Raw genomic sequence first — 15353 nt, 5'->3', positions numbered from 1 at the left:
ATGGCCTGGTCCTTCTTCTTCCTTGAAGTAAGAAAGAAAAGTTCGCCAGAGCCGGGTTGCGTCTGATAGCCCGATGTGCGATGGGGGATCGACCCATGCCTGCAGGGTTGCAGGTCGAAGCCCGCCCAGGGACTTGAGTGCTCTCTCCCGTACTGCGTCAAAAGTAGGGCAGCTACACAGGAGATGTTCGGCCGTGCCTCTGGCCGGGCATGTCGGGCACTGAGGAGAAGGTATACCTGCGGGTTTATGAGGTGCAGCTTCGCGGGTGACAGAAGCTGACCAGTCTGGGCTCGGCGAAGGAGTACCGGAGTACTGCCTCCACTCTCCGGAATGAGCTATCTGGGCGGCGATATAGTTGCTCAGGGTTGGCCAAGCGCATACCCTCACCCCCACCCTTAACCGCTCCCCCACCCCTACATCCATGAAGCAACTTAGTTCTGCCGCAAGGTAAACGCCTACCGTAAGCAGAAATAAAGACGTAATAAAAAAAAAAAAGAACTACCGGAGGCCATTTATGTTCTACCGGCTGTCTTTCGGGCCACGGCGCTAAACACGACAAGAGACTGTGCGCACACTGCTTTCTCGTCGTGGTTTCTTAGCGGCCGGATGCACGCCAAGCGTGCACAATTGGCCGGCGCCTACCCTGCTTCTTCGGCTTCCGGTTGTTACAGCACCGTTCCATGCACAACCGAAAGAAAGGGCGCCTAGTTATCAGCTGCGCTGTAAGAACACTGCGAAAGACACCCTTACCTTTTCGCAATAAGGCTTCCATTTCTGAGTAAGGCCCTTTTGACGCGTGTTGCGAAGACGAAATCACTGCGCCCGCAATCGACTGCGCGCGGCGAGGACATCACGTGTTTTGCAGCGGAACAATGATTGCTTTCTATGGGGCGACGAGGACGATGAGTAAGCCTGCTGCTTCAGCCTCTGCTGGCGCCGATGAGGGACGTATTAGCGTACGATGGGTCCGTGGCCAAGCTCGGCGCCGCAGTCGGCGACTAAATGTGCAACCGCCAGCCGCTTCGACATTTTGCGCAGAAACGATGAGCTGATGTCCGCGTTCTCGCTGATTAACGCGATACGAGTGAGCTTACACACCCTCGCTAGTCTCGAATAACCGCATCTAACAACCTTTTTTTTTTTTCTGCCTGTTATTATTTCATCCTTTCTTTCTTTCTGTTCATCGTACGCTGACATTTTCTAAATCGAATGATGAAAGATTCTGCAGTTCATGCCAGGCCACTTTGTAATCTATCCACGCATTGTGAGCTGCCATTTAGTACGAACTTTTCCACCCAAGTTAATCCAACTCCAGAACATGTCAAATAAGAGCCATTCAGTTTAATCCAGACACCACATATATGAATCAAAGCGGCAGTGTATTTAATATCTTGGCAACAGAAAATTCGATTCGAGGACACTTATAGCTTTTTCTTGTGCTATAATTCACATCCCCAGCAATCCAGTGTGAACTCGCTATCAGTGAGGCATCTATCAAGACGCATTGTGCGCCTTCATAACTTTTGATTTTACGTAACTTCAGCCCTTATATGAAATCTGGTAGGAAGATATTCCAATCATTACAAGTAAGGTTAAGCTTAGTTGCCTATAATGATTGGCTTCTCTGTGACTCAAATAAAATAAAACACGCCCAAATAAAGTACTCCAAGATCTGATAAATTTAGGTGGGAAATCAGTAGCCCCGGTACGCCCCCTGTCCGTTCTCGCACTGAACCAAGATAAAGCAAGTAAAAAGAGCAGGATGTAATGGAAGCACTTCTGCGGAACTATGATTTGTTAGATAACGACCATATGCTCTGTGAGATGTTTGATAAAAGGCAGGACACATTACAGCATGAATATTAAGACGACAGCGGGGCGTTTGGAAAATCCTGACTAATCTAGAGGGCGTGACTTCCCCCATGAAGCTGCTGCACTGGAGTGATTAAACAAATAAATTTCAATAATGAGGTCGTAATACGTTTTAAACGCCATTATAATATATAACTATGTTAAGTAAAGCAATTCGGTTCTACAGAAAATTTAGCAATAATGTGGCGTAATGGGACCCCCGTCACGACCACCAAGACATCCGTTCGCCTTGGTTTAAGGGAATCCTTGCGTATATCAGATAACTTGACCTGATACGCGCAGCGACTTATTAATAAGGAGACGTAATTAGAAAGGTCGCTAATTTGCACTTACATGTGGCTCTACGTATGTAAATCACCGCTAATGGCCTTCAAAGCGCGCGTTAAACCCTTTGACTCTATGACGATATACTCATAATCTTACCTGAAGCGACCCCCAAGTTCTTGCACATCGATCGTGCTGAGCAGCTAAGTAAAACACGTCGCTGAACTAAGCCACGCCGCGTGCAAAGTGATCTCCTACATATTGCACACACACAAAAAAATGTTTCACAATAAAGACAAGAAAGTTTAGACAAACACGTTCGAGTAAGCGTGACTGTGTTCCCAATAGAGGTGTCAGTGCTCACAGCACCCATTTCGACGCATTATAATCCTGCCCACGCTCCTTAATATAGGTGCGTTTTTCCTATAGCAAGATATTTGCTTGCGGCGTGCAGGTACCCACGCACAAAACTTAAGCGACATGTCGTGATGCACACTGTGAGCAATCATTAAGAAGAATCTTGACGAAATGAAAGGGAAAGACACAGTGGAAAGTGCAAAAAGTGCAATGGAAAACGCGCACTTTCTCTTCTGGAGCATTACTCGTCCCTTCCTTGACATCGGGAAGACGCGTAAAATTCGTAAACAGGCTACATCTGAGCATGCGTACCATCGGGGTTTCTCCGCCAGCCTCAGGTTTATGAAATTTATTCAATAACAGCCTGGCTAGCACTGTGCAATTTTGGTGCGAGGATGCGAAGCAGCAGCGACTATAAATCATTCCAGAGGCGGCTGACAGCGCGCGCTCACCTGATACAGCCCCCTTCCTTTCTCTCATCTTTCTTTCTCTCCTACAATACGTAGAAGCGCGTGTAGCAAATCTTGAATTCGTGATTACCGACAGCATTGCATCACGCGTTACAACCTGTTGTCGCTTTTGAAGAAACCGCTTAGCAGCCACCCAGCGAATGAAAAAATATACCGCGTGACCTTGACAGCGCAGCCTTTCCGCGACGTCAAGACGCAGACAGTTCTGCCCACTATAGCATCTGCTGCGCGTTTTCACCACGAGCCGCGCCCCAGACAACCAAAGAAAGAAGACAAAAAAAGGATCCTTAGCAGACTTACAGGAGACCACGTCCGCACCTCATCAGTGGCACATCGATGTGGGTCTTGTGTGCACCAGAGACTGCCGGGAATAGCTGCGGGAGCAATAGTGCGTGCACTGCGATCATTCGAGCTGATTGAGTCGGGGAGGAACCAGCAGCAGGCTGCACCTTCCACAAGACGAGTGCCACGGCTGCGACAACTGTGCCGATGCGATGCGGACCATGAGCGCTGCTGGCGCGGCGACCCGCAGCAGGAGGGAACATGGCGTTTTCGGTGAAGAAGCTGCTGCTGGTATGGCTGCTGCTCGCAAGCGGCGTGGTGATGCTGAGCACACCCCTGGTGCTTCGCTTCTCGGTGTACTCGGAGAAGACACTGGTCATGGGCTACCAAGACGTGATCCCCCTGCGCGATCACGTCTCCACATTCTGGTGCGAGAACTTGACGGCCACGTCGACGCACACGTTCAACGCCTACCTCTACGATGGGGCCAAGCCGAACGTCACCGAACACGCCAAGCAGGTAAGTCCAGGCGCCAAGTGATCGTGAAACAGCGCAGGTGACCCAATGTAAATGTTCGTTACTCAGTCTGTACACGTCAAGCCTTTGTGCGCGGTCTGGTGTGGGACCGACATCCGCAGGCCAAGGAAATATTGGAGAATAACACTTCGCTGTTCGCATTTCTTTGATTGTGAAGACGCCCATTCATGGTTTTCATACAAGGCGCGATAAAAGCAAGCCTGCGTTCGAATAATTAAGGCAACAATTACTCACGTAGCTGTTAAGTTTCACATGATGCCGGCGCGCATCGCAGCATGCAGTTAATTTGTCTTAGCCGAAAGCGAAGTTGTAATTCAATAAATTAAGGCTTCTAAAAGAAATTAAAAACTTTCCTGTTCTCGAATACTGAACGGTTTCAAGAAATTAAAAAGGCTAAAATTAAAGCACGATGGGTCTGACGGGTTTTCTTCGGATTACGCTAAATCGATGGTTAGTGCCTGTACCTCGTTTTCTCGGCTCGCTCGGCGTTTCTAGCCTGGACGCTAGCACAACCGCTAGACGTAGCATATTGTAACGAGGCAGCAAGCCGATGAAAGAATAACATGGCGCATGATCTCATCTTACAGTGGCTGCGTGCCTAGCGCGAGCACTCTCCCGCGCCACTGGCCACTTCGTCTTCCACGTCCATTACAATATTAACACACATCTATACTTGATATTCATTTTGTTGTTCCTAATATGCGTTCATTATTCGTTTATTTCTTTATTATTTATCTTTATCTCCAAAATTCAAATTTCAGTAGGCCCATGCACTATCATCAACCATCACTGTCAGTGAACCGGATTTGCTCAGATTTCTAACCGCAGTTCTGCAGAAAGGGATCTCAAAATCTGTGATAACCGCCTGGTCGTGGCCAATCCCCCCCGTGGGTATGCGCCATTTTAATTAGGACACAACAACAACATCAATATTATATTTCCCTTTTGAAAGCTGGGCCCGCTTGCACAAAACAATCTTAAGACTGTCTTAGCTAAGTCCAGACTTAACTGGAGTCTAAAGAATAGGCCACTAGCATGGCCGCTTAAGACTGGAGTTAAGACTGGGCTTCAGTCCTGACTTGAATAAGTCGCTTGTATGATTACGACTCTAGTGCTGTCTTGGTTAAGACACAAGGACGCCAGGTGTCTAAGTAGAGAAATTAGGGAAATACAGGGATGCGCTGGCACTGTCCCTGCTGTAAGATGTACACATTCCGTCAATTTTGCGTTGTGTAAAATCCGTGCCATTGCTTTTTGCGGCTTAAGATTGTGTTACGAGGAAAAATGCCCGAAGTGGTTGCTGAGGCCGTTCTGGGAAGCCACTCTGGTGAACATGAACCCGAAGCGTTCAACGTTCGGAACACGAGCCGTCTTAAATAAGCTTGGTCTTTCTAAAGACACCATTTAAGTCTGGACTTAGCTCGGACTTTATCGTGCAAGCCGGCCCTGGTCTGTGCTTGCTGAGCGTGTACTGTCAAGCAGCTCGCGGATGAGTGCGAACATTTGTGCTACCTGTCCAGCGAGCCCGGGTCGCAGAGCGCACCTGGGTTGGCTCTGAGCAGCGCAATTCGTGATCTGTAGTGACTCAGCTGGGCTAGTTTCTATCCGTGATCTGTAGTGACTCAGCTGGGCTAGTTTCTATCCTTGCGTGCTTTTTCATTTTTGCCACTGGCGCAACTTGTGAGAAATAGCCACATATACTTTTCCTTTACTGCCCAGAGCACTGTTCGATTCCCGAGCAAACAACACTCGCACATCTCTCTGTATCGGATAATCATTGCACCACATTCACCCACAGCACGCCGTATGTCTCTTGAGCCCTACCTAGATAGCAGGTGTGCCATAATACGACAAAAGCGAAGAAGCTTCGCCTTGTCTCTGTTGTAAAACTAACGACACCCTAAACCATATAGAAGCAGCCTTATCTTATCATCACCAAGAACGATGTTGGTGCATGGGGACGATAAGCCAGCACTAGTGCGACACGCATATGAAAATTCATACTGAGCGCAATATTGTGTATATATAACCTGCAATTCAAACGATTTAAATTCGTATTCTATGCAGGCGCGCAATACAAGTTTTGGTTGCAATTATCCCTACAAGCCGATTAGCCTTAGCGTGAAGATCCTCTCTCCCTGTGCTGTACGTATACTCAAAGCCTGATGGTCGCAAAACATCAGTTCGAAACCGCGCTCCAGGATCAATGCAACGATGGTTCCTCGCTACTCTGAGGATGAAAAACAAAGGTATTGGATGAACCGACAAATGCCAGCACACGCTAGTTGCAATGCACTCTTAATTAATGGCTACTACAGAGAAAGTGCCCATAAGCAACGTCCGCGTGTAAATTAAAAGCGAGCGACTGATTTCCATCGGGCGAGACACCAGCACAGCGTAAGCACTCTGCATCCTTTTCTGACCACAGCGAATGTTCCCTCTGGCTGTGTAAATCCAAATGTTTTCGAGACTTGCTGCTTTCTTGAATGCATAGAATAACTATGGAAGAATGCATAAAAAAAGGAACACTAGGCGAACACCGCTTCCGCTAAGATTTCTTTATCAACTCGCTCTCGTCTAATCATTAGATCTGCTGGCCCATCCTGGTTAACTCGGTTGGTATAGGGCAATTACACCGGACAGGCGGTGGTCCCATGTTCCACGGCCGGACCAGGACGAATTTTTCAACTACACAGTTTCTGCGGGAGTTGTATAGTGTTTTTTTTTTCTTGTATAAACAGTACATTGTGATGAATGCTAATAAATAATTCCTCCTATTTTACAAAATACGCAGCTCTGCTTCGAACGGAAGCTTTCCGCGGAAACAGGTCAACTGCATGGAGCGTCGTTCCTTATCGGTCATGCCACTTGTATTTGTTCTTGTTGTACACTTTAGACTCGTAGACACTGGAAAATGCGTGTCCACTCCATTGTGACGCCTATACATTTTAGGGTAGGAAGCACAGACCTCACGAAGTTGCCGGAGGTGTAAAAAAAAATTCATCTCACAGGGGTTGTCGACGTCGATCGTTACCCGTAAAGCGCGAATCGCAACGGGCCCTACGGATGCCCTTTCTGATGACGAGTGGTAGCATACCGCAATACTTAATATGCATTCCACTGATAGACGCCTTTCAATGCAGCTACATGCACATAATTTCCCTGCTCCAACTTCGTAAGAAATGTGTAACCAACCTTGCACAGCATTCTTGCCTTCCTTGCGAAGCCACTGCGCTGTTGTTAACGTGCTGCTTTTTCTACATTTAGTCCACATTCGATTCGAGCTGCTAAATCCACCTCTCAAACTTCTTTCAACGTGAGAATGGCTTTGCTATATACGACTTCTATACGGATGCCATCGTCTTGAAGCCCGTAAATATACTCCTGTCAAGCAACACTCTGTTAAGAACGCCGTTGATGTTGAACCTGTTGGCAATATTCTGCATTTTCATCATTGAATCTTTTGTAACCCCATCGCAGTACTGACCAATAGAGCAAAATTTGCAAGGTCTCATGATTTCGTTGCCTTTCGGAACAAAATACTGGGCGAGATTTTCGATCACTTCTTTAAAGTTATCTGTTGTATCATCTTAGGAGGGCCACACTCTACCAGAAAAATCAATGGTCCGCGTACTCAGCGTGTAGAATTTGGTTCCTTTAAGTTCATATCGTGAGCATCAAAGCACAAATGCAGTCGTACTCTATAAGCTGATCTGTTGTCTTCATCTTCGCTGAAAGTCGAGAGGTCACTCAGCGAAGCCCTGACTATCGCTGCACGTTGGTTCAAGGCCTCGCCGCCAATGAAGGAGGCTGAGTCCCTGTTTCCATCCATTCTCCGGTCATCCTGTAAAAAAAAACCATCCCGAATATACTTAGAGGTGTGGCCTGAGGCGGCAATAGCAATGGATCTCTTGAGCATGCGTTATAAATTTGGCCTTGAAGGTAGGGCCATCGACTGTGTTTCCGTTGTGAATGACTGCGGGTGTGGCCCCCTCGGGGATTAACCACCGGCCGAAGCCATTGGTCGGAGGGCCTCCTCTGAGAACCTGCCGCTTCGTTCTTGAATAAGCATTTGTACTGGATACTGTGTATGGTAGGCAGGGAGTACCCCTTCCCTCGATGGTATCAACGTTCTTAGTCGTTATACCATACACAGAAATGTGCCGTGCTCTTGTACGCTGATATTACAGCGTCACAGGCTTTCGTACATTCCTTCAGTGATCAGTCACGACGAACTGCGAAATCACTGATGGACCCCAGGCCACCTGCGGCTGCAAACTAAACAGCTCAGCCATGCTTATAGATCCCGGGTACGCCGCCGCTAGTAGCTGATATAAAAATTTTACCGTGGATTGTCAACAGAAGATGTACACGCCAATAAGTAATGCATCCGGGAGCCTTCCGTAACGGTTCACCAAGAGTTACTTCCAAAAAAGCATCACTGGAGAACCACAGACGGCGACCAACCCGCTGATGCTACACACAGCTAGTGTTGCGTGTCGTTCGTGTAAACTATCTTGCCGTGCCGCTGACCGCGCGCTTGCGCTCTTTGTGTGTGCGTGCAGAGTCGGCGCGTGCATGTGCGAGTGGCCTCGTACTACTACCTGGGAATGTACTTTCTGCGGGACTCCCGCCTCTCTGTGACCTGCTGTCCGGCCGGACGAGGAACCAAGCTCTTCCTGGTCGTGGGCCTCGAGAGCCTCAAGCGATGCCTGCAAGCCATCACAGGAAGGTTGTACCACTCTACACATGCCGTACTCTTCCGCGCAGCGTCGTGTGGAAAGAGCGAGTAGATCGGAGAGCCGACTTTTCTCGACAGGAACGAGCAATTCGCACTGAACTTTCGTAAAAAAGATTGTTATTATAATGAGGTAGCATTTGGTCAACGAAAACTAATCTAGCACTCCAATTACCATTGCCCTCGTCACTTGCAGTAAGTATTTGATGTTCCTGATTATACAGAAGCGAAATACTGATTATTTTTTTCAATGGGGCAACAGGATCTTTCTACAGGGTAGGGACAAGAACTGAGGAAGTCGTTGAGAAGTGGTCTGATGTCATCCGCAGCCCGACTTTGCCCGCTACAGAACCAAGGCCTCTCCCATAGCCCTCCAAGGAATCTTATCCTGGGGCTTCCGCGGCCATATTATTCCCGTAATACATCAACAGGCGGATGTTTTAGTGCTAGAGTTCAATGTACCCATATTCCGAGTAAACGCCGTTGTTACAAAATTCCCCGATTATTCACGATGACTCGCGTGATCATGTAACGTCATTAACACCTAGAATGATCAGAGCTGAGCGACCAGTTCACAAGACAGGTTGAATGGCACCATGGGACCACGTGGCATGACTTAGTTTACAAGTGCTCTGGCTGGTCGAAAGGGTTGTGACAGACGCCCCCTCATCGTCGTCGGAACGCTGATTGGACGGCGGTGTCAGTGACACGAGACAACAGGTCACCAACCTCCCGACCAATCGGAGAATTTCGTGGCTGATTTTACAGGTGCTTCGCCAGATTCCAGATGGCATAGCCAAGCGCTGGTTTGTCACTGGAGGTGTGCGACGCCACGGCACCACGTGTTATGTGGTCGATTTGACAAGTGTTCTGACATGACCAAGTGGCAATTTGTATGCTGGTTGTGTAACTTCATGAGACGACGTGACATGACTGAGTTAGCAGACGGCATGATGGAGCACTGGTCGGCAGCTTATGTGACGTCACAGGTCATGGCCGAATAGGCAGGAGCTGCCAACTGGGTTGCACTTCTGAGAAATTATTTGAACTCAGCGGTACCCTTGAATGTCGAGTCAAGCACGTAGCTACGCATGTGCGTTCGTGCGGCTTGGTTATAGCAAGCGATGAATTATATTTTTGTCGAGCAGTCTTTCACATAATGTTACAGCTTTTTGCTATTTTGTGCGAGCCGAAACCGAAGTTTTGGCGCACCTAATCCGCATTTGTTCCGACCACGCTAATTCGATGGTCATTTCTATGTTCTCACTTCGTCGCTATCCTATAGATAAAGGGACAACGTCTGGGGTCGAGCGGGTTTCAGCTGTTTCTCCGAATGCGTGTTCCATGTCCTCGACACTGCGCAGGAACGACACCTCGTACAACAGTTCCTTCCCTGTGCCGCCTTTGCGGGGTCCCATTCTGGAATCTCAGATCCAACGCAACAGCACCGGTTGGTCCGTGCCATGTGACTCCGAGGCGGCCGTCGAGCTGCACCCTGACGCCTGCGGGGGCAACGCTGTTCGTAAGCCACGGCCTGTGCTGTGGCATGAGGTATGCGGACATATTAAGACTAAATACTTCACTTGGCTCATGGGTGGTTAGACGGGGAGTGTTCGCAGAAAATGACACTCAAAGAAAAATTATCTCCACCGGGATCGAACCATTATCCCTCCGATCACCAGCCGAACGCGCAAACCACTACTCCACGCCGGCCTCGTCAGAAACAGATCGTAATTCGCCTTGTATAGAGTGAGGATGAAAGTAGCGGTGACAATGGTGATTCAGTTAGTGATGACGATAGTTATGATAGTAGCTTGGATAATGACCTCTGCAGTTAGTGATAATGACAATGATATTAGTAGCGATGGCAATGACGGTGCATTTAGTTGATAATGATGATGGTAGCGATAGTGATGATGATGGTGATAGCAGGGATGACAATGACAATGCGGTTAGTGAAAACACTCCTGTAAGTGGATTTTGCCCTGTTAAGCAGACTTAAGCGCATTCCTGTAATTTCTCACTCCGTAAATTCGTCCCCTTTAGAAGTTTATATGGAACATGTCAAGAGGCATACAGACGAGGGTCCCAAAGTCGGATGACTGTCACGGGACCTTCGATTGACTAACAACCAATAACACAGAAAAATACACGTAAAAAACAATGGTTGTACTAATACAAAAACATTACATATAATGTCAATAAAATAAGTTATCAGGGCAGAAAACAAAAATATATTATCAGAGCGAAAAAAAAAAAACTCGTATATCATGTTGTATGTATACAATCAAAAAAAAAAATAAATAAATAAAGCGAGCACTATCAAAGCATACGTTAAAGAGGCATATACAGGTGACTAATAAGGAGAAAGAATATAATGGTACATCAGCCAAATAAGGTAAAAATTTTTGTTTAATCTATAGAGAAATACATGCAAAATAAGAACTTCGCTTCCAATATTTTCTGCGTTGCGAATCTACTGGGGTTAGAATCCTTCAAAAGAAAAAAAAAAACGATATCGACCGGGGAAGCAAGGCGCGCCATCAGAAGACCCCCTATCTTCGGCCATCATTGTCATCAATCGTCGAATATGCGCGTTGAAGAGGTACTTGTTGTAGGGCTAGTTGGTTCATGCTATTTATTGTAACGGCGCAAGGACACGATCACAGGAAAGAAGGCGGCGTCATTTGTATCCGTCTCCTTTACTGTGATCGTGCATTTCATTGGGCCCTTTCCAATGAATACATTGAATATAATAAAAAAGCTATTCTGCTTTCCGAGGCAGCCAACGACATGATAGAATTGTAGACACCGCTTTGGTCTGCGACATACGGTGAGGAAAGGGAACCCGACATTCATCTAACGATTGTTTACACGCTTCTGGTAGTTTTTTCGCAGTGTACACAACCACCATGTTCAGAGCAGAGGTGAACCCATCTATCATGAGCGCGGTATTTTGTAAGGCGTATCTGAACTAGACATTTACTCAACACTCGGCAAAATGTGGTTCATCATCATAGGATATTCATGCTGCATGTATTCCTGGATAGGCCAAAATATAGTCAAGGTTTCATTGGCCCGCTCTGTTGTCAGGTGCGAGCATTCCTTATAATAAAATCTGAAATCGTTAGTCATCTATGCAACGAAGCGAATCTATCAACGAGGCTATTAGCTCTTATTCCCGAAGTCATGGATGCTCATGTGGTGGAGCATAGGAGAAGCATGGGATCAAGAAGTGCAGTCTCCTAAACGCTCAAGGGCGTATTCTAGGCACTCTTCAGCGACCCGATTCACTAATGTAGCCGCAGGTCCAGCGAAGCGACATGACTACCTCTCCCCCTTCTCGGCTCGCAGGCGCAGTCGGACGGCTACCACTACCTGCTGTTCCTGAACGACCCGGCGACCGAGGCGTACAATGATGTTCAGCTGTCGGTGCAAGCGTGGCGACGCGTGTTCGACCGCAACCAGAGTGTGGACGCGTGCCACGAGGCGCTCAACTGCAGCCTTCCGCTGGCCTTCCGCTCGGCGCACTTCGTGGTGGCCGAGCGCAGCCGCACCATGCCGCCGCGTGTCGAGCCGGTCTTCCTCCGCGCACGGTGCGAGCCGCGACGGAAGGTCTACTTCCTCTTCTACCTCGCCTTCGCAGTGCTGTTCATGGTCGTCGCTTTCCAATGACGCAATCTTCGTCTCACCAACCCCGATGGATGCGTACCGTTCTTGTTCACGTGTTGTATGACCAGGAGGACGTCTGGGACCTGAAGTCCAGGGCCAAGACTGACTTCAAAATCTCTTTGGTCTCTTGGAATTTTGGTTTTGCTCAGGTTTTGCTCACGATACCTCAGGTTTCAGTCATCGCCCTGATACATCGAACTGCAAAGTATGCGAGTGGTTGTTCTTTTGGCGCTCGCTGGTGGGAGCGCCTTTGTGCATGCCGGCCGGTGTCTTGTGGTTCAGGCGTTCTGTGAGACACTACTGAGCTTCGAGAGACCAAGACGAGGAGGTTGCCTATTCGCCAAGCTACCGAGTGTGTTTAAGCTGACATGGAAATCACTCAGCACTGTTCAGCTAGCTGGCAAATTTTGAGGACATGCACTCTCTGAATCAGATTGATGTGTGTGACTCGCATATAGTTCGCGAAATCCTAGCCACTACGTTATTATTTATGCTTTGATATTTTCGATGTATAACGGTGACCTTCACTGCAGCATAGCTGCGAACGCCTGCGAACTTCTAGGTCGCTAATCTCTCTACAATCTTCACCACAATGGTTATTACTGTCTCTGTACTTTTTCTTTTGGCTTTACATTTAATTCCATTATTAACGTTTAGTGAGCTGTTGTCCTTATGTTGTGTTCCAAGTGCTGTGCTCGTCCGTTCCACTGTGAATAGAGCAGTGCGCGCTAATGAACAGACCCGCACCCCTCTTTGCGCTTCGCCGGGAGGACTCGCCGCCTGCCTGCGCTCAGCGGGACGCCCCCCACGGTGGGCTCCCTCGCCCTCCTCTGGTTCTGGGAAGCAAGCCCCATCCCCGGCCTCCGTTCCCTCCGTTCTTCGCCCGGCAGTTCGGCCTACGCCTCGGCCGACGCTGGTCGCACCCTCTTATCTAGTAATAAACCAAGTTAACAGTTAACAATAGCGCGTATGTCTTTTCTCCATCGACGACGCGCAAACACGACAGTGGCGACGAGGAAGTGGATTTGACCCGCGCTACGCAACGCTATTGACAAGCCATGGCTACGCGAGGGTTAATACCAGAATTCAACGGCTCATCTTGGTCATCGTGGGTTGGACGCCTCCAGTTCTACTTCGAGGCTAACAACATCACAGACCCAGCCTTGAAGAGGGCCAACCTGCTAACGCTGTGCGGGGAGCAGACTTACGACACTGTCTGCGCCCTTATTCAGCCAAGCACACCAGCGGAAGTGCCTTACGAAGAAATCGTTGCAGCCCTTCAAAAGCACTACGACCCGAGGCCATCTGAAGTTTACAGCCGAGCCCGCTTCCAGCGACGAGATCAGCTGGAAGGCGAAACTGTGAGCGCCTACGTAGCAGCGCTCAAGAAGCTTGCAGCTGACTGCAATTTTGGGACGCTGACCACAGCCAGGACAGCTAACGGGCAGCATGAAGACACAGCATCTGCTAACACCACCATGCTTCCATTGGACGTCATGTTACGTGACAGATTTGTGTGCGGACTGAGTGACGAGTCACTACAGCAGCGCCTATTCGCTGAAAGGGACCTCACGTTTAACAAAGCTTACGACATCGCCGTGCGAGCGGAGAGCGCCGGTCACCAGCAGAGAGAGATGCGCCGGAACACCGAGCCGGTACATCAAACAAGCAACCAGGTACGCAGACTTTCTGTTGTTGCAAAATCGGTCAAAAATGTACAACGCTGCTGGCGGTGTGACGGCCAACACAACGCCCAGGGATGCCGATTCCAGTCAGCCACGTGTAATTTTTGCCACAAGCAAGGGCATATTGAGAAAGCATGCATTACGAAGCGGAAGCTTGCCAAGATAAAGTCGCCTTCTCAGCCTAACCACAGCGTAGACGCCTCAGAGAATAGGCCGCCATCTGATGCCCACGGAGCAACATCAGCAGTATCATCAGTGTTGTACGACCTGAACACCGTGAATCTAGGCACGCGTCCGAAGATTTTTACCGAAGTTACAGTACACCACAAACTGATTAAGTTCGAGGTGGACTCAGGCGCAGCCTGTACTCTGATCAGTGAGGCCACATTCCGAACTTCGTGGCCATCAGACGCACCACCCTTGCAACAAGACGACACGCACCTGCGAACGTGGTCAGGACAGAACTTGCCACTATTGGGATCTGCCAACGTGCGGGTTTGTTACAACGGCCAGACCCATACGCTACCTCTCCTTGTTGTGAAGGGCTCAGGATCAAGCCTTCTAGGGAGAAACTGGTTTTCTCCATTAGGGGTGACGATATGCGGCATACACCAAACGCCGAGCCACAACGTCATTGAGCAATTGCAGGAGAAATACGAAAGAGTATTCTCTGAAGAGATTCCAGGAAATGAAGGGCCACCAGTCACACTGGAGTTGTTAAGCGGCGCGCAACCGAAGTTTCTGAAGGCCAGGCCAGTACCCTTTGCTCTCAGAGCTGCCGTTGAATGGGAGTTAGACAAACTGGAGCAGCAAGGTGTCATCGAGCCGACACAACATTCGCAATGGGCCACACCACTGGTTGTTGTTCGCAAGAAGAACGGAACCATACGCCTCTGCGGAGACTACCGGAGCACCGTAAATCTTGCGACTAAAGCGTCGTCTTACCCTCTGCCGACACCTGGAGAAGTGTTCAGTGTACTACGCGGCGCAAGAGTCTTCAGCACTCTAGACCTCACCCAGGCCTATCAACAACTGAAGGTGAGCGAACCGACGTCAGAATTACTGACAATCAACACACTGAAAGGCCTGTACAAGGTCAAGAGATTGCCCTTTGGCGTAGCTGCAGCCCCGGCCATATTTCAGAAGTTCATGGAGACAGTACTTCAAGGAATCCCAGGAGTTTGTGTCTACCTGGACGATGTAATAATCAGTGGCGCTTCCACGGAAGAGCATGCAGCGCGCCTAGAGCACGTTCTTGAAAGGCTAGCGAACGCAAATTTGCGTTTAAGCAAAGAAAAATGCGGTTTTGCGGTGTCAGAGGTGCAATTTCTAGGACACCGAATCGATGCAGAAGGCATCCACCCGACCGAAGACAAAGTGCGAGCGATCACCGAAGCACGGGCACCAACAAACAAGCAGGAGCTACGGGCGTTTCTCGGACTCTTAACGTTCTACGACCGTTTCTTAGAACAAAGA

At 48.8% G+C, this 15353-nt stretch overlaps 1 protein-coding gene across 1 annotated transcript; it reads left to right on the top strand.

Annotated features, from left to right (window-relative positions):
- The first annotated feature begins 2944 nt into the window (after positions 1–2944).
- Positions 2945–12326, top strand: LOC146198154 (uncharacterized). Its single transcript, XM_084593486.1, has 4 exons — positions 2945–3764; positions 8348–8514; positions 9885–10071; positions 11875–12326. Exons 1-4 carry the CDS (start codon positions 3507–3509, stop codon positions 12193–12195), a joined length of 933 nt encoding a protein of 310 aa, XP_084449612.1. The 5' UTR covers positions 2945–3506; the 3' UTR covers positions 12196–12326.
- The last annotated feature ends 3027 nt before the right edge of the window (positions 12327–15353 follow it).

Source organism: Amblyomma maculatum, chromosome 2, assembly GCF_055883805.1.
Source record: "Amblyomma maculatum isolate TAMU_Amacu chromosome 2, ASM5588380v1, whole genome shotgun sequence".
Lineage (NCBI taxonomy): Eukaryota > Metazoa > Arthropoda > Arachnida > Ixodida > Ixodidae > Amblyomma > Amblyomma maculatum.
Note: the sequence above shows the minus strand (reverse complement) of the source record. Positions and strands in the feature narration are given on the sequence as shown.